The sequence below is a fragment of the Limanda limanda genome, chromosome 6, assembly GCF_963576545.1.
Source record: "Limanda limanda chromosome 6, fLimLim1.1, whole genome shotgun sequence".
Classification (NCBI taxonomy): Eukaryota; Metazoa; Chordata; class Actinopteri; order Pleuronectiformes; family Pleuronectidae; genus Limanda; species Limanda limanda.
The window spans coordinates 21875759-21893766 of NC_083641.1; the positions used below are offsets into that span (position 1 = coordinate 21875759).

Here is an 18008-nt window from a genome sequence, read left to right on the forward strand (position 1 = left end):
TGTTGACTTTCCGACCCTCCAGTGAGGAAGCTCAGTTATAGGCTACAATAAAGGCCAGACGGTAGATATTGCCTTGTTAATTTATAAAATGATCACATTTCTACTTTTAAATTAGATGTCATTACCCACTAGTGTCCACATCCTGCTGTGCCTGCACGGGAAATGTGAGATATGTAAGAAAATAACAATTGTTCTTCCAGCCGACATTGCTTGGTTCCCATGGACTACCCGGTTGACCCTGATGAGGTATTCACTCTGCAGGACGTAGGGGACCAGATGGCGTATGATGTGGCCAGGTCCGTGTCTGGGTATAAAACCGCAGGGGGTTATGGCGTGGAGGATACCTGGAAGGAGAAACTCCAGACAAGCGTCAAGGAGAAGGGTGGTGGGAGGCGGATATGAAACATGGCAGCTGTGCTAATAGGCACATTGTCAGAAACTGTCCCTTTGTCTGCTCTGCCTCCGCTCTCTAACTTTTAACGATATCTCCATGGTCATGTTAACAAGAGGTGAAAAAGGAAGACATTATATGAGGTAACACAAACAGGCTATGAATAGGAGAACTATAGAAAAGCCTATGGGGGGATAGTTATTGATTTTTCTGAGGTGAAGTTAAGATGGATGCAATGGCTACCAGGTGGATGTACCTCGCTGCAGGAGTGGAAATAAGACACACCCTATTACTAGTTATTGTTGTTGTTACATCAACTCTGACTTGTACCGACAATGACTCAGGCACAAGAAGATATCTCCGTGTAACCATTACTCTATCAAGAGGACTGTGCTAAGAAAGTCTGCTTCCTGGGAGAAAATGGTTTTAAATCAATCTTAAATCCCAGGGGTAGATTGCACTGTGATGGAAAACAGGAAGGAAAGGAAATCGTGTGGCAAGTTAATGTATGCATATGAAAGTGTGGGGAAATAATAGCTTTCCACGAGCTGTAGTGTCTCTTAAAACACTTCATTGTCATTATCTTCGATCATTGTCCTTGCACTTACTGCAGACAGGCAGCATCGCTCCGCCTCTGCTGTTTGTGTTAGTCTGAAGTGAAGCTGCAGAGTATCTGGGACAGAGAAGGAAAAAAAGATAGAGGAGGAAGATTTTAATTTAGAATGTTCAGAATAAATTTGAAATACTATGATTAATATCAGAAATGCCCTTGGTCCAGTACAAGCTGATTCAGTTTGCATGAATGCAGCCACCTCTTCTCGTGGTCTCTCTCTTGCTGTGAACACACGCCGTCTTCAGTACAGTCTCTTCACTCTTCTGTTATAAACAAAGATATGACAATCGATACTTCCTAAATTAGAGGTCACTCTATCCCGGGGGCATGCTGTGACTTTTACACGTCGGCAAGCAGAGCTGCAGAACACACTCCAATGACAATGCAGAATTTTTCTGTTCTTGCCTCAACACAGTGTTTCAAACTTCTAAAAGTCACGACATGACCTCAAAACCCTAAAACACCAAAAGAACAAGAATAAACAGAGCTTCAAGCAGAAGACAATATTATGTTTTTTAAAAATTCTATAAATACAGTAAATACACATCAAATTGGTGTAATTAAGGCACATTACACGTTGAGGCATGTTGAGGTAAAACAGAAAAAAAGAATACAAATATCGCTGAAGGAAAAAGAGGTGCACGATTTGAAAGCTTTTAGTGATAGCGATGAACACATATAATCTCTACAGTGGACTGACTACATTGCATCCTGCATGCTGCCCCCCCCTCACCTGAGTTCTTCATTTATGAACAAAACTAGGGTAAAACTCCAGATCCCATTATCCAGACTTTTGCCAGAGTTCAAGCCTGAAAACAGCTTCTGTGATCCAGACTACTGTCATCCTAGTATAGTGAGCAACTGAGTGAATTACTAGTCAAGTCCAGCTTCATTGTATGAAATGTGCTGGCAACCAGAGATACACACGCTTTTGAAGGTCCAAATCAAACTGAACCGAAGTCAATCACCCGTGAATGTGTTCCGTCTGTCTTTAGGGAAATACAGTGGATGCAGAGCTAACCTGAAGCCACTCCATAATCCCTGCTAAAATTAGGTTTATTTTGGGAGACAATAAACATGTTGCCAGCCCTGCACTGCAGACTGTGTGACAGAGCAATTTGTTATTGATACTGAATGAGAAAGTAATGAGGAGGAGCTGAAATATGAAGCCACAGAGATGTGCTGTTGTTCTCTTGTCTAATCAGACATGCACACGCGCTAATACACATCAAACGCCGCCTCGCACGCTTCCCTCATATTCCCAGCATCGTCTCCACCCGTCTTGTCTGAGCCTCTCCTCTCCAACATGACAGCACGGAAACAAAGAGCCAAACAACCCTGCAAGCCCTAGAACTGTTTGCCTCTCTCTCCTCCAGGACACTTCTACAGACAACGCAGACTTTCTGCTGATGTATAGTTACATTCCAAGCCGTTCAGTGGAGAAATATTGCCACTGCTCGTGAAAGAAGTGTGGGCGTTAAGAGACCCACAACAGCTTCTGTGAAAAGGCCATGCCAGCGGGGTTGATACATTACGGCTCCATAGTCTTTCCCCTCCTGGATTGTGTGTGTGTTTGTGTGTGTGTGTGTGTGTGTGTTTGTGTCTGGTGTGTGTTTGTGTGCTGTCTGTGGTTATGTCTTGTGTTAGTCTGTGCATCTGCGTGCTGGGCCTAAGTGAACTGCAGAGACAGGAGACGCAGCTGCATATCAAGTGAAATAAACCTGAGATTGACGATTGAGTCTGCTGTGAGGAGAGCAGCGCTCCTGTGACTCTGGGTTCACCAATAGGTTCTGAGATATAAACAGGGTGAGGGCTTGGAGCTGTAGTAAGTGCTGGGATGTCAGGGCAGAGAAGAGCAAAGTGAACATGACAGATATTAATGACAAATGGCAGCAAAGAAAGAATAAACCGAGTAATGCAGCAAAAACATGATCCTGTGAGGGAAATGATGGGTTTGTAGATGAAACACAAACATGATAACTACAACCAGCGATAGGATAGATATTCAGCTATAAGTTAAAAAACAGTTAAGTTAAATTAGCCTTATAGATATGTAGCAGATTAGCTTCAACAACATGGAAAAAGTAGCTACTACACTACATCAAGTTACTTTTGGAACTTTTTTTATGAGCCAACCTCCGTGCAAATCAATATCAGTCAAACATACACAAGTAATACCTCAACTAAAAAAGATTTGAAGGTAATAGGGGCCCAGCAGTCCCCTTTAATGTATTCAAGCTGCTCCAAATTGGACACGCTCATAGATATCAGTTCCCCCATATGTCTGATTTGTTTTCATCAAGGTCCATGAATTGTTCCCTGAGAAACCATCCAAAAAATTAAAAATAAAACGCTCAATGTGTGACAGTGATAAACAATTCCTGGATCCACCCCTTTGTCCATATCCACGCCAAAATGAAATGGATTCTTTCTGAGTTCATTTATCATCCTTTAATAAAGTTTCCTGGAAATCCTTTGAGCAGTTTTTGTGTAATTATATAAACCAACAATCAAAATAACCCCCAAAAAACATTAAAAAGTTCAAACTATAGGCTTCAAATAACTCAGGTGTCTAGAGTGTGTATGTTTTTACATTAGTTAAACGCTACTCATTTGTCTATATCCTTAGTTTTATTTCAGGCTCGAGCTTCAGAAGATGTTCAGCTTGTGTTCACGACTTGATCAATACCAGAGCTCTGCTACTGAAAACCTGTTTGATTGAGGAAACAGAGAAGTTCACCACCACCAACACCATTTCAGAAATTTACAATTGCAACACTTTAAAGCCAGCTGGAGTTTATTTTATATTTGTGCATTTCTTTTCATGGTTTGGTAATTGCGTACATTAACAAAAAATCTGCTCTTTTTAGTTTCTCATGCTTTATCTCACCTCTGACCTTTCCCTATCACACTGTGCCTCAGGAACTACATAGTCCATACTCTGAAATACAGTATAATTCATGGCCTAGTTCAGATTATATGGCACACAGGCTCAGACAGTAAACAGGGTTTATGATGGCACGGCCTCGGCACAGTAATTTCCCTGCAATCACAGCTAATCGGTCAGGTGGAGTACAAACAGAAAAGCTTGTTGTCATAGCCGCACTTGACCCAGAGTCCGGCGTCTCTACATAACCTCTCTTTTTAGACACATCTTTTAGAATCGTTATAGGCTGCACTTGGTCGACCCACCAGCTCCCCTGACAGAGCCTTATACTCACAATAAATGCTTTCATTTTTAGGTCCTTGATAAAGAAAAAGTAATTTTAAATTTTTGTTCATATTATTAGATGTCAAACATTTTTCCAGTGCATTGAAGGATGCTCAGTCGTTAGAAATCTGATGCTGAAGAGAATTTTTTGTGGAATCTGTAAATGCCTTAATTGCTTGCTTCGTTATTTGCTCATGAGTTTTCAAATGCGAATCATGCAATGAAAGACTCTGAAAGATCTAAGTTAGATCAACTCCTTAAAACGAAATCCAAATAATACACATTTTTTGTAAGAAGCAGTGGACAAACAAGGAAATGGAAACAAATTGAAATAATGCAGCAGTTGTGACTTTGTCATTAGTAACAAACACTGATTAATGGCCGTACACTCTAAATTGTGATCATGGCAAAAAACACATAAACCACCAGCTCCACACATCCGAGCCAAGACACTCATGTGCACACAAACACAAGCTGTGTGTTGTAATCACAGAGAGAATCAGTTCCCAGGATCATTCCTCTCCCGTCTTATCATGATAGATATGGCATTCAGTAATGCCTTAAGCTGTGCAATACTGCGATTAGGATCTGAGATAGCGGGCCCTTTATTCCCAACTCTTTTTCAGCCCTGCAATCTTTTGGGAGGATTTATCATTGCTCTCTTGCAGCCACATATCCTTCATTACAATAAGTGGAGGAAAAATCCACCTCTCGCCTGCTTCTTTTCCCCCTCACGCTCCTTTTTTTAGAAAATGGAACAGAAGATTAATTTCGAGGCAGGAAGTATAGGTTCTCACCTTTCTCCATCTCAGTAATGTGATTGAATGAGTCGGCGCCCGAACGGAGCTGACCACAAGACCAAGTCTCTGCCGTCACTTCCTTTATAGTATGTCTTTATCGGATAACGCCTTAATGAGGTAAACAGAAACAAAATTGGTGCAGGCTTTTCTTTCCACTCTTCCCCCTGCGTCTTTTTTCATTCCTTACATTGCAATTCTATTTATAGAGAATTCACCCTCCACTGAATGTAAACTCTAGAGCGGATGATAGAGAGAGTGACAGCATGTGAGGGTTGGAAGGGATGCGGATGGAGGGACCAAAGCAAATAGAGAAACTAGGGAGGGGTTAATGAAGTGAGGACAGAGAAAAAAAGGGCAGACAGTTGGAACGATAAGGAAAAGGAGGAATAGCTGAGCAGCGCAGAAGACATTAGGCTGAACGGAGAAGAGGAAGTGAAGAGGAAACAAAAGAGACACAGAGTGAATTTAAAGAGTCATTCTCAACTGCTGCATCTCTTCACTTGTGTCCGTCCTGGGAGTGGGACCCTTCACATGCGTCTCTATCTGAGGGTTTTCAGACTGTATTCCTCTTGATAGCTGGTGTTTTTTGGTAGTTCTTCCTTTCTCTTTAATGGTTAAGGGCAGAGGTTGTCCTATGAGACCAATTGTTATATGTGATTATGGATTATACAGATAAAAATAGATGGATTTATTGATTAACTTTTGTGGAAGCGGGTTCACGTCAGCATGGCAATTCTTTGTTTAGAATACATAAGCAGCTACAGAAATAATCAATTTAACATATTTTTTCAGAATTTAGATTAAATCAAATTGAAATCTTTTATTCTATTCGATCACATCATCTCCTGTTTTAATGAATTCATGACACTTCCTCAAATTTTTTATCTTCCGTTTGTAAACCAGATGAAATTGTACCTGTGTCAGGTTTTTACGTTTCCCATTGTGTCAATTTTTATCTTAACTCCTCCATGGCTCAATTTCATGGCATTCGAGCACTCGCGTCTGCAGGTAATTGAAAGTAGCCTGTTGTTTGACAAGCTATAAAAACATTCACAGTCATTACCCAGCCGATGAAAAACACGTTTTGCCAATTAGGCTTCCGATAGTACCGTCACCTGGCTGGGAGCAGGGCTCTCTGTGGCATAGCAAGGCAGGCGGCCACATGTGAAGTCAGTGATTGTCGTCTGACCGTAGAGACCCGGCTTCCCTCCAGGGTCACGGATCCCACTGAGCCGTAATTACAACCGCATGCGGCCCTCAAATGTAGCTGTATCTGATTCTAGATTAAACCACTTTTACACACTTAATTGAAATGGGAATACGCTGTGGAAAAAATGAGCCCCGGCTTAGGCCGACTCCCTGGTATAATAAAGGCAGAAAATCACAATGGATGTGTGAATTGAATAGATGACTTCGGACCTGAGAGGATGCATGCGCTGGCTGTCGCCGCAGCTCAACCAATTACCAGTTAAACGCAGGATAAAGCGTAGCAGGCTAACCTGCGGGGCCACAGACTGAGCCTGTGGGTATACAAGACAGGAAGGAAGGTGCAAGAGGTTATCGTCCCATTTCCTCTCTTACACACATACGTGTTGGCACATCTGCGGCCAATTAGCAGTGTTGTTGTTTCTCATCAGACTGGATCACCACAGGGACAGTGAACAACTAATTTCACCTCCCTGAGCCCTGCATATGTTGCTGAGCCTCTTCCGTCCAAGCTGTGCCTCCTTGCAAAACTTCAGATATTTAGCTTCCTCCATTTTTATTCCAACAACAGTGAGACGTGACTCCACTCTGAGCCTGCGATGAATTACACAAGACAGAGACTGTCAGCATGTGACAGGGAACAAATTGCTTCACTACCGCAGTCCGCTACAGGTGCTGTGTTAGAAACATGCATTGCACCTTGAGCTTATTGTGAGCTGTAATTCACCCCAGCACTTGATTTCCCTTGGTAATAGCTGCAGCTCATGTTGGGCAGTTTGAATTTATTATTTGCCCTTAAATAGTGGCAGCAGAAAAGATAATATATTCCTGCTCTACACCGTGTTCCGTGCTTTAGGTCCTTGTCTTTTCAATGACCTTGAAGGGCATTGCCCTGTGGATCCACATGAAAGCCCTACTGCAGTGAAACATGGACCTATTTCATATACAACACCAAACATTAAGAAAATATATTCTGTACGGGGAGACTATGAGGGTCATTTCTCACAGGAAAGAAATGCAGCTACTCTCACAAAGCATCGCCGGCCCGAGCACCATGCGGAACTACTTATATAAGTATAATTTAACCCTGCACATAACTCAGATTTATGTGAAGCAACTTGTCATGCTTGCACGGCTGCCCACAAAAACGTCATTTCAATAAAAACACATCCAGGGTCACTCGTCGCTGCAACTTTTGAATCATCTTCGGTCCTTTCTCTGAACCTCGGCTCCACCTCGCACCCATGTTCTCGTAATCCCGTTTCACATGGAAAATGAAAGTATTACAAATTTTACCCAATTAAAAACGTGTTTTCAATATCCATTGACATTTAAAGCGCCATTGAAAACTTTATTGCCCTTTATTAGTGAGTAGCAGTAATTTAATAGATCAGTAGAAGGTCTCCTCTTACAAAACTCTCTGGTGCAGCTTCAACTCTTCCCTCAATAGTCTCATTTCCTTTTTCTCGTTGAGTTATGGAGCCTTTTGAATTGCTCAGGCAGCTGTGATGAGAGAGGAAATGGAAAAGGATGGATAATAAATGAACCTGTGCTCCTTGGGCTTAAACTTTTCCCTTCTGATGCAACCCCTCAGGACATTTTAGGATAATAAACATTTGGTTAAGTTTATGGAGAGGACACAGTTTGATAAGGTGAAGGTACAAAAACTACTCGGTTAGATCGAAGAAAGTGGTTTGAATGAAAATAAAATTTTCATTTCTTTTCTCGGTTGCTGTTTGCTCAGTTACAGCATTGTCCTCTATGCTATACGTTAAAAATCCTTAATAAAGGAGGATGAACCAAAAACATCCGACCCTGAGAGTTGAAAGGCAAAACTGTGTTTGTACCCGAGTCAGTGAAACTGATCTATCCTCAGATATCGTTAAATACTGAATAAAAGCGAAGCAGATTATGACAGGAAATGTAAGGCAGCACCTACATGAGAGAAAAAGGTTTTATAATTCTAAATGTGTGAAGCAGTGGATGTGATTTGGCTTCGACTTGCCATCTGTCTTCTCTGTGTATCTGGAAGATCTCGTGAAATACTAAAATAAAATGTCCTGCCCTTTCTAATTTAAAAGAAAATGGTGCAGTGGATGCGGACTCAAGGAGCCAGGGAGATCGGCACAGATAGAAGAAAGATCCCAGATATAGCACCTCACTGAAGGTTTTCAATTCATGACACAAGTACAAACACACAAACTGCACACTGAATGAAATAGTCACCGCTCAAGCTTGCGGACACACAGTCAGACAGTAATTAATCTCCTTTTGGGCTACAAATGGCCGGCCTGCTCCTGCGTTAACCTCCGTCAGGGTCGACATGGAGCTAATCTCCTCCCCTCTCTGACATCCACGACGCTACTGATGAATATAAGGGACACCCTGCCTGGAGTCAGAGGCAGGGACTGAAGGGGAGGGGCCCAGCTCGGCCCTTTACTGCCTCACCCTTCACCATTGGCTCTTTACTGACAGAGTAATTGAATGGCTGAGACGGCCTCATCTGTGCCGGCAGAGGCAGGTAGAGAGGAGTTGTTGGCAGGCTCTAGTGGACTGACCTCAATGCAAGGCAGCAGCAAATGAAGCAGTCCGGTACCAGTGAGCTCACCGGCAGCGTCCATGTTGTTGTCAGGTGACTGTGATGTGTTTGAGTGACAGCTCAGGCTCCGACTGATCTTAAAACTAAGCAGGAGTCAGGACCTTTGGTTATTTATGTTATTTTCCTCAAGACCGTCGCTGCATGTGTGTGTTGCTGGACGACGCCTCGGGCTAAGCAGCCATCAGGGTCATCATTTAGAAATACCGGGCATATAAAACCAAACTTATATTCGTACTATACTGAACACCTCACACATACACAACTGACAACACACTTCAAGAAACTATACACTAATACACATATGAAATTCTCAAACACGCCTAAAGAAACTATACACTCACACACAACTGAAATACTCACACACTCCTGAAGAAACTATACACTCATACACAACTGAAATACTCACACACACTTCAAGAAACTATACACTCATACACAACTGAAATACTCACACACGCCTGAAGAAACTATACACTCATACACAACTGATATACTCGTACACACTTCAAGAAACTATACACTCATACACAACTGAAATACTCACACACGCCTGAAGAAACTATACACTCATACACAACTGATATACTCGTACACGCCTGAAGAAACTATACACTAATACACAACTGATATACTCACACATGCCTGAAGAAACTATACACTAATACACAAATGAAATACTCACACACGCCTGGTGAAACTATACACTAATACACAACTGAAATACTCACACACGCCTGAAGAAACTATACACACATACACAACTGAAATACTCACACGCCTGAAGAAATTATACACTCATACACAACTGAAATACTCACACATTCCTGAAGAAACTATACACTCATACACAACTGAAATACTCACACACACTTCAAGAAACTATACACTCATACACAACTGAAATACTCACACACACTTCAAGAAACTATACACTCATACACAACTACAATACTCACACAAGCCTGAAGAAACTATACACTCATACACAACTGATATACTCGTACACGCCTGAAGAAACTATACACTAATACACAACTGATATACTCACACATGCCTGAAGAAACTATACACTAATACACAACTGAAATACTCACACACGCCTGGTGAAACTATACACTAATACACAACTGAAATACTCACACACGCCTGAAGAAACTATACACACATACACAACTGAAATACTCACACATTCCTGAAGAAACTATACACTCATACACAACTGAAATACTCACACACGCCTGGTGAAACTATACACTTATACAAAACGGAAATACTCAAACACGCCTTAAGAAACTATAAACTAATACACAACTGAAATACTCACACACACCTGAAATACTCACACACCCCTGAAGAAACTATACACTAATACACAACTGAAAAGCGTGTGAATCTTTGTACGTATTGCTAACCCACATCAGTGAAATGGGCTCATAAACAGGTACACTGAAATGTGTTACCAACAACATTAACATCCATTTGGTTTGAGTGTGAATTTTGTAGCTATGAGTTGTTTTTGTTTCCAGATTGTTTTCAGTTTTTTAATTGTTTCACTCGCATAAGTGTGAAGTTGTAGCCTGACGTTGTCATACTCATTATTCTAGTCAGAATATGAGTCTGAGACCGCTCCATTGGGCTGTGATTATGGGGCGTGTTTCTACAGAACCAGGAAACAAAATGCCTCTTCGCTCAATTGGATAGACCTACAACCAATCAGAGCAACGTAGTATGTGACGTATGTCAAGCAACGCATAGTTGTTGTCAGTTGTCTGTTTCACGAGTTTGTTCACTCTCTAAATAAATCAATGTACAGTAAATGCTGCTAATGCCGCCCGTATATCCACCGGAGGCAAAGCCCCCAGGAAGCAGCTGGAGGCCAGGGCTGCTTGTGAGAGCCCCGGCCGGCGGCGGCGTTAAGAAGCCCGCTACGGATCTCTCTCAGAGCCTCGCTACCGGCCCGGGACCGTGACAGGCCCGGGACCGCGGCTCTGAGAGAGATCCGTCCCTACCAGAAATCCACGGAGCTGCTGATCCGCACGCTGCAGAGCTCCGCTGTCATGGCTCTGCAGGAGCCAGCAAGGAGGAGAAACGGCAGCTAATCGTTTTACACTTCCTTGTTGCTCCAACATTAACTACTACAGCGTCCCAACTTGTGTCTTTTTTGTCTCATGTGCTGAGGAGCGTAGCGCCCCCCCCCCCCACTCTCTTTTTATTTATATGACTGCTTGTGTGGCTGCAGCATCGGGGCCAGCTGATAAATTAAACTTTTTATGAATCCCGTAGGAGGACGGCAAAAACATCTGTTCGATCTACAAATGCCTTGATCACGTTCCTCTGTTCCTCTTTCAAAATGAATGCGCTGTCGATGTCTGCTGAAACAGACTCGATGGCAGCATCGACACATCTCATTCTCAGCTCTGCAGGCAGCGCTCTCTGGTGACGTGGTTGATTACGTCACTGTAGATCATCTGTCAATCATCGTATAAAGCCCGCCCTGACGATTTGATTGGATCGACCAGCTTCGGGTCTATCATAGTTTCTCCCCAACGGAGCGATGCCAGACCGAACTTCCCGAACAACAAATGTTGTGGGCGGGGCTAAGTTCGTCTGGCAACCAGGCTAGTGAAGTTGTTGTTATAGCATGCAAATGAGTTTGGTTTCTGATGTGTAAATTAACACATTCTAGCAGTGTGTTTGACGCTTTTCAGTTTTGTAAATGTAAATGATCTCTGTGTGTTTGTGCGTGTTAAAGTGTGTGTGTTTGTGTGTGTGTGTGTGTGTGTGTGTGAAGTTTCATTACAGTAGTTTTAAGCTTTATTTATTTAAGATCACATTCACACCTTAATACAAAACTAAGGCCAAAGTACTTGAAATACTCACACACACTTCAAGAAACTATACACTCATACACAACTACAATACTCACACAAGCCTGAAGAAACTATACACTCATACACAACTGATATACTCGTACACGCCTGAAGAAACTATACACTAATACACAACTGAAATACTCACACACGCCTGGTGAAACTATACACTAATACACAACTGAAATACTCACACACGCCTGAAGAAACTATACACACATACACAACTGAAATACTCACACATTCCTGAAGAAACTATACACTCATACACAACTGAAATACTCACACACGCCTGGTGAAACTATACACTTATACAAAACGGAAATACTCAAACACGCCTTAAGAAACTATAAACTAATACACAACTGAAATACTCACACACACCTGAAATACTCACACACCCCTGAAGAAACTATACACTAATACACAACTGAAAAGCGTGTGAATCTTTGTACGTATTGCTAACCCACATCAGTGAAATGGGCTCATAAACAGGTACACTGAAATGTGTTACCAACAACATTAACATCCATTTGGTTTGAGTGTGAATTTTGTAGCTATGAGTTGTTTTTGTTTCCAGATTGTTTTCAGTTTTTTAATTGTTTCACCCGCATAAGTGTGAAGTTGTAGCCTAAATACAAAACTAAGGCCAAAGTACTTATAAATATTACCAAACAAAGATGTTGCTAATCCATCTGCTACTTCAGATACAAATATCATCCCATACAGAATTAGAATTCTGTTCTACCTAAACGAGAGTCACCAATGATTTTAAGGGTTGGGCACAATTTTATTTTTCATCTTCACCTTGGTCACCTAACCTGACCTTTGAGTGTAGGAAAAAAAATGTGTTTCCCAGTTGCTGTGATGCTTGTGGTTGTATGGAGCCGGGTGGAAAAACAAAAGGCCAGTGTGTGTTTTATGAGGCTTCTGCTCCTAGCAAAGCTCCATCCATTCCCAAACCCCACGGGACGTTCAGCCTAGCAAGAGTGCATCGGAACTCACCTCCGCCCGATCCATTTTCCCTCACAGAACAGAGTGCTGTATGGCCTGAGCATGTCAATATGACGGTGTGTGTGGATAGAAGCCGAGGAAGCGGGTCGAGTGAGCTCGGCACGTCATTGGATTATGGAGATGGAGAGAGAGGCCGGTGGAGTGGGTTAATGTGGGCTGGGGGTGGAGGTGGGGGCTTCAGCCAGAATAAACCCTTTCATCTGGTTCTGACGTCTTCAAAGACAATGAGCCTCACCCACCGCGCTCCGTGTTGACATTAACACACAGCACACGCACACACACCCTGAGCCGGAGATCTGAAAGCGCCTGAAAGCACCGTAGCTATCCTCACATGTGAGCCACCTCAGCACACGCCCCCTGCGCAGATGAATGTCAATGAGGACACAATTAATAATCTAGAAGGTATTTGCACCATTGATTCCCCCCCCCCCCCACCAGCGTGCACGTGCGCAGTTCAGTGTGTTTACAAGCCGTGAACAGGCGCCAGATTGCGAACATACTCTTCCTGTCTCCGGCGCTTCGTTGAATATATCAAAAGAGGAAATATTTGTTGAAACAAACACAGGATGTGGGCGAGAGGCAACACCGAATACTGCTTGAGGATGATTTGACAGAAAAATAACTCTATCAGTGCTACGCTGTTATTTTCATTTGCACTAAACCAACTCCACATTAGGTCCTTGACTCTGTTGACACAGACACTTCTTCACGCTGACGCTGTCTCTCAGAAATCATTTGACACAGACTCACATCTCAAAGCCGCTGCTCGTCTGCCGGAGCCAGCTGCACCGTGGGACGGGAACCACGTCACAGCGAGTTGCACAAAACTGGTTTCTGAACAAGCTGTAAACACAACAGTGATGTTACAGAGTCTCGCCTAATTACAGGAGTTTTTTATAACAAATCCGGAGACTTCTTCCACTGTCGCTGCAGCAAGAAACAGAAAAGTTATAAAACCAAAACAAGGACCTTAAAAAACCCTAAAAAGTTTCAAAAAGTTGATAAAACTGGATGATAACTCTACTATGAGCCACATGCGCTCAATACAATAACCATCCCAAAAACAGTGACTTAATATATTTTAATATCACATACAATTATATTTAACTTGAATACACAATTTCAATGCAAAAGTTCACATTTAATTAAATGTTTTATCATGTTGAGAAAGAAAGAATAAATCAAATTTCTTAATACAAACTTAATACAAACTTATATATAACACACAACTTATTTCATCAAATCACTCAACATGACAGAGCATGATTCAAATCCCTGAAAACCACATTGACATTTTCAGCTATTAAACCTCACAGAGGAGCTGATGTCGTCTGCATTTGTTTGTTTGTGTTTCTGTTCACAGGATTATGCAAAAAAAACACTCAACCAATTTCCATCACAATTTGTGGAGGGGTGGGCCGTGAAACCAAGAAAGACTCCATTATATTTTGGTGGGGATTTATATAAGTGAGCAGATGTCAGATTGTTCTTGAACATTGCATTTTGAACATTTATTGATTTCTCCTAGAATATGGCATGGATCTTGATAGAAATAAAGAAAATCTTGTTATTTCATGGGACTGATATGAGTCCAATTTAGTCCAAATTCAAATAAAATCCAGATATAGTGAATTTAAGTGTTGTTTCATAAGGGGCCTGTTGACTGTGACAGGGTGACTCGGTGAGGTTACCCTGCAACAAACATATAGAGCCTGAACTAACCCCAACATATATGAAAAGAAATACTGCTGCACATTCAGTAACCATATTGCCTGTGCATTAATAATGTATGAGCATGTGTCGTGCATGTTGGAGTTCACTGGGTTTCTCAGGATTCAAGTGGTATTGTTTACAGACTCCTAGTGGCTGCATATGTGAAAGAAGCATTTTATGTTGTGTTTATCAGCGCTGGAGGCTCCTTGCAGTTAGCAGTGCACCATGCTTGTTATTGTGAGCAAAACATCTCCTAGCTATGTATCTCTCTCTCTCTCTCTCTCTCTTTATTTGTCTCTTTTTTTGTCTCTCCCACCCTTGCTCCCTCTCTCTCCTTCTTGCAGTCTCCACTGCTGTGAATCTGCAGATGAAAATGCTGCAGGGCTGGTGCGTGTGTGTGCGTCCATATGTTTGACTCTGGGTTTGCATCTTATGATGGAGCGTTTCACTGCACTCGACAGACAGCGTGGAAGTGGTCATGTGACGGGCGGGCGGGAGGTGAGCGGGCGACAGAAGGGTCCGGATCTTAAAAACAGCAAACGGCGCTCGTCAACTGAAAACACAAAGTGCTCGCAAGTTTATATCCTTGCAGTAATGATAAAGCATATAATTAAAGCTGTGCACAGACGACTCCGCTGATCTGAAAGGACTTTGGCGAAAGATTCAGTGGCATCTCGCAGATTGCATTCCACTGAATACCCCGGCCCTCAGCCCTTTCTTTCCAAGTGCGTAGGAGAATCCACGGTGTCCTTCAGGTGATGTGAACACATGGAAGGTCTTTCCTTAGAGCCAGAGCTTGGTTTGTTCATTCTGGGCTTGGAACTTGGCAGCCTCTGTGGAGGAGGACCCACTCCATATGTCTATATGTATGGCTCATTTTAAACTAAAAGAAACAGAACTATCCTTTGTTTCACATCATTATACAATATACATAGATTGATTGCATTCCTGCCTGTAGATCCTCTTAAGTCCTACGCAAGGTAGACCTCCCAATTCTGTCCATATTTATATCCATACATTTTATATCCACTACCCACTGTGACTTACAGAATATGTCTTGCCCAAAATAGTGACTCTCACATGGATTTCGCTGTTTCTGAGCATCCTCTATTTTTCTGTTGCGTCCATAACTTCAAATAACAGAGATTGACTCATGGAGTTAATATACATCTATATTCTAATGATATATCAAGTAAAAAGAGCAGTGACACACACTCGGAAATTGAAAACACACTTTAACATATTCAGTTATTCTTCTGCAGGGACATCCTGTGCTGAACATGCAAACTCAAGTTAAAATCTCCTCTGACCTGACACTAGAATAACAGACACGATGCGAGAGCTGGGTTAATGTGGCAGGTCCTCGTGCAGAGGACATTGGATGTAATTGTGTTCTTGGAAAGAGGAAGCCACAGTGAATCACGTCCTGTGTGTGTATTCAGGTTTGACTGAGTTATGACCCCGGTTTTTGGCACAAAACGTGATGCTGATGTGAGGCTAAAGCTCACATTTGCATGAGAGGCAGCGGTGGGTGTATTGACCGAGCGCTCCTTCAAGTGAGTCGTTTAAGAGCTTCCCCCGGCTGCACTGAGGTGTGCCCGGGGCTGCTTGGGCACATGCCAGCTCTTAGCCCTGTCAGTGGGCTATGTGACTGGTGTGTGTGAGTCGGGGGGGGTAACAAGATGACAGCGATGTTACCTGGGTGAGCAATGAGCAGCGAGGCGCACGCAGGCCATCTGTGGTGAATACTGTGTTAGCGCTCGGAGGTCAAACGCAGAGAGCGATGCAAACCACAGTGCTGCTTTTTTATTTCTTTGGCCTGAAAGACCTGCAGTATATCCTCTCATATGACTCCCCGTGTTCCATCCAGGGAAGAACCATCCGTCCACGTGATCCTGCATCTTATCGACATCTCTAGATCCACGGAGGGTAACTAAATTCAAACTCCTCCAAACGGACTCAGAGCGAGTATAGGCTTACATGAAAGGGCCGGCGGCTCGTTTAGACCCGGCAGCGCAGAAAAAATAAGGTAGTGTTTCCAAAAACTTTTTTGTAAACCAGTCCCGGGTAGAATATAAATTGCAGGTATTGTATTTTGCTGCCAGAGACATCGAGAGATGATTAAAAAATAAACACGCTGTGAAATGGACTAACTGCAAAATCTTTTCCAACCAACAATATCTCGTGCACGTCGATGATGTGAACACACGGACGCAGACACATGACATGATGCTGATAAATGACTGTGATATCCAAGAGCCATTCATTCTCCAGTTTCACCGTCATCGCAATCAATGCTTAGCAGGTTTTCTCCAGGTCTGTTTCACTGTAATAAGCTTAGATAACTGTAATTGCTGATGGTAATGAACAATGATGGTTGGAATCAGAGGGTTTACTGTGTATAGTGGATGGAATTTGATACTTCGATGAGGCAATGGTAAAAAGAAACAAAGTAGGGTGGCTGCTAGGGTTGCAAAGGGGCGGAAAGTTTCCGGTAAATTTCCGGAAACTTTCCGGAAACTGCCATGGGAAGTTTAGCTCGGGAATTTTGTAAAAAAAAAAAAAAAAAAAAAAAAAGCAATAAAAACATCTTTCAAAACTCTATTTTAAAGATGTATGGAATGCAGCCCACGCTGCACGTTGAATTTCAACCCTCCACTGTGCATTCTTCCTTCACATGCACAGATAATTCCCAGCATCCTGCTCACTTCAGCAGAGCTACTGAGGCCTGCTGTAGTATGCAGGACTAGTCAGGTAAGTTTCGATGATATTACTGGGGAAAATATATTATCATGGTGATTGAGGATTGTTCATCTGTTCATCTAGCCTATTTACATTCATTTATCCATCAATTGTAAAATATGTTTACAGACGATTCCAATTGTTTGGCTAACTATTTATATCTCTGGCCTTGCATTAGTGTTTTCTTACAAACTTTTTTCTCATCTTATTCTACAGAACAATGCCACGTGCACTATCTCATGTGTGGAGACATTTCACCCCATCCAATGTAGAAGGAAAGGCTGTGTACATTTGCAAATACTGTGCAAAGACCTATGTTAAGAATGACACAACGATGCAGAAGCATATAGTCAAGTGCCCAATGTTTCCTCAGGGCTCAAATCAGCCTATGACAAAACAAAATGTTTATATTTATGTCTGTATATGACAAGGTAAATACAGTTAGTATAAATTACTCACAACATTTCCTGTTAATTCCCGTATATTCCCGTTAATTCCCATATATTCCCATTTATTCCTGTTAATTCCCGTATATTCCCGTTAATTCCCGTGAATTCCCATGGAAAGGTTCCAACTTTGAATATTCCCGGAATTTTGCAACCCTAGTGGCTGCTGCTGAGGTCTGAGGGCGAGAGGGAGATAGAGATGGTTCCTCTCCTCTCCTGGATTGTCAGCGGGTTAGTGGGATGGGACAGGTGCTGAGGACACGGTGCCGCCATCAAAGCAGAGATCTGTGACTGCACGCTGTTGTCACAAGCAGGGCAGCAAAACCATCTTTCATCTGTCCAGGCCCACACGTGCTCTCCCACATGTGCCCTGCCTCGGCTAAGTCTATTTGCTGTGCAACCC

General features: G+C 42.5%; 1 protein-coding gene across 1 annotated transcript in view; it reads left to right on the forward strand.

Annotated features, from left to right (window-relative positions):
* The first annotated feature begins 219 nt into the window (after window positions 1-219).
* The window catches only part of rtn4rl1b (reticulon 4 receptor-like 1b), a 112208-nt gene continuing 94419 nt past the window's right edge, over window positions 220-18008 (forward strand). The window contains exon 1 of the mRNA XM_061072535.1: window positions 220-385. Coding sequence (XP_060928518.1) covers window positions 220-385 — 166 coding nt within the window. The remainder of the gene's footprint in view (window positions 386-18008) is intronic.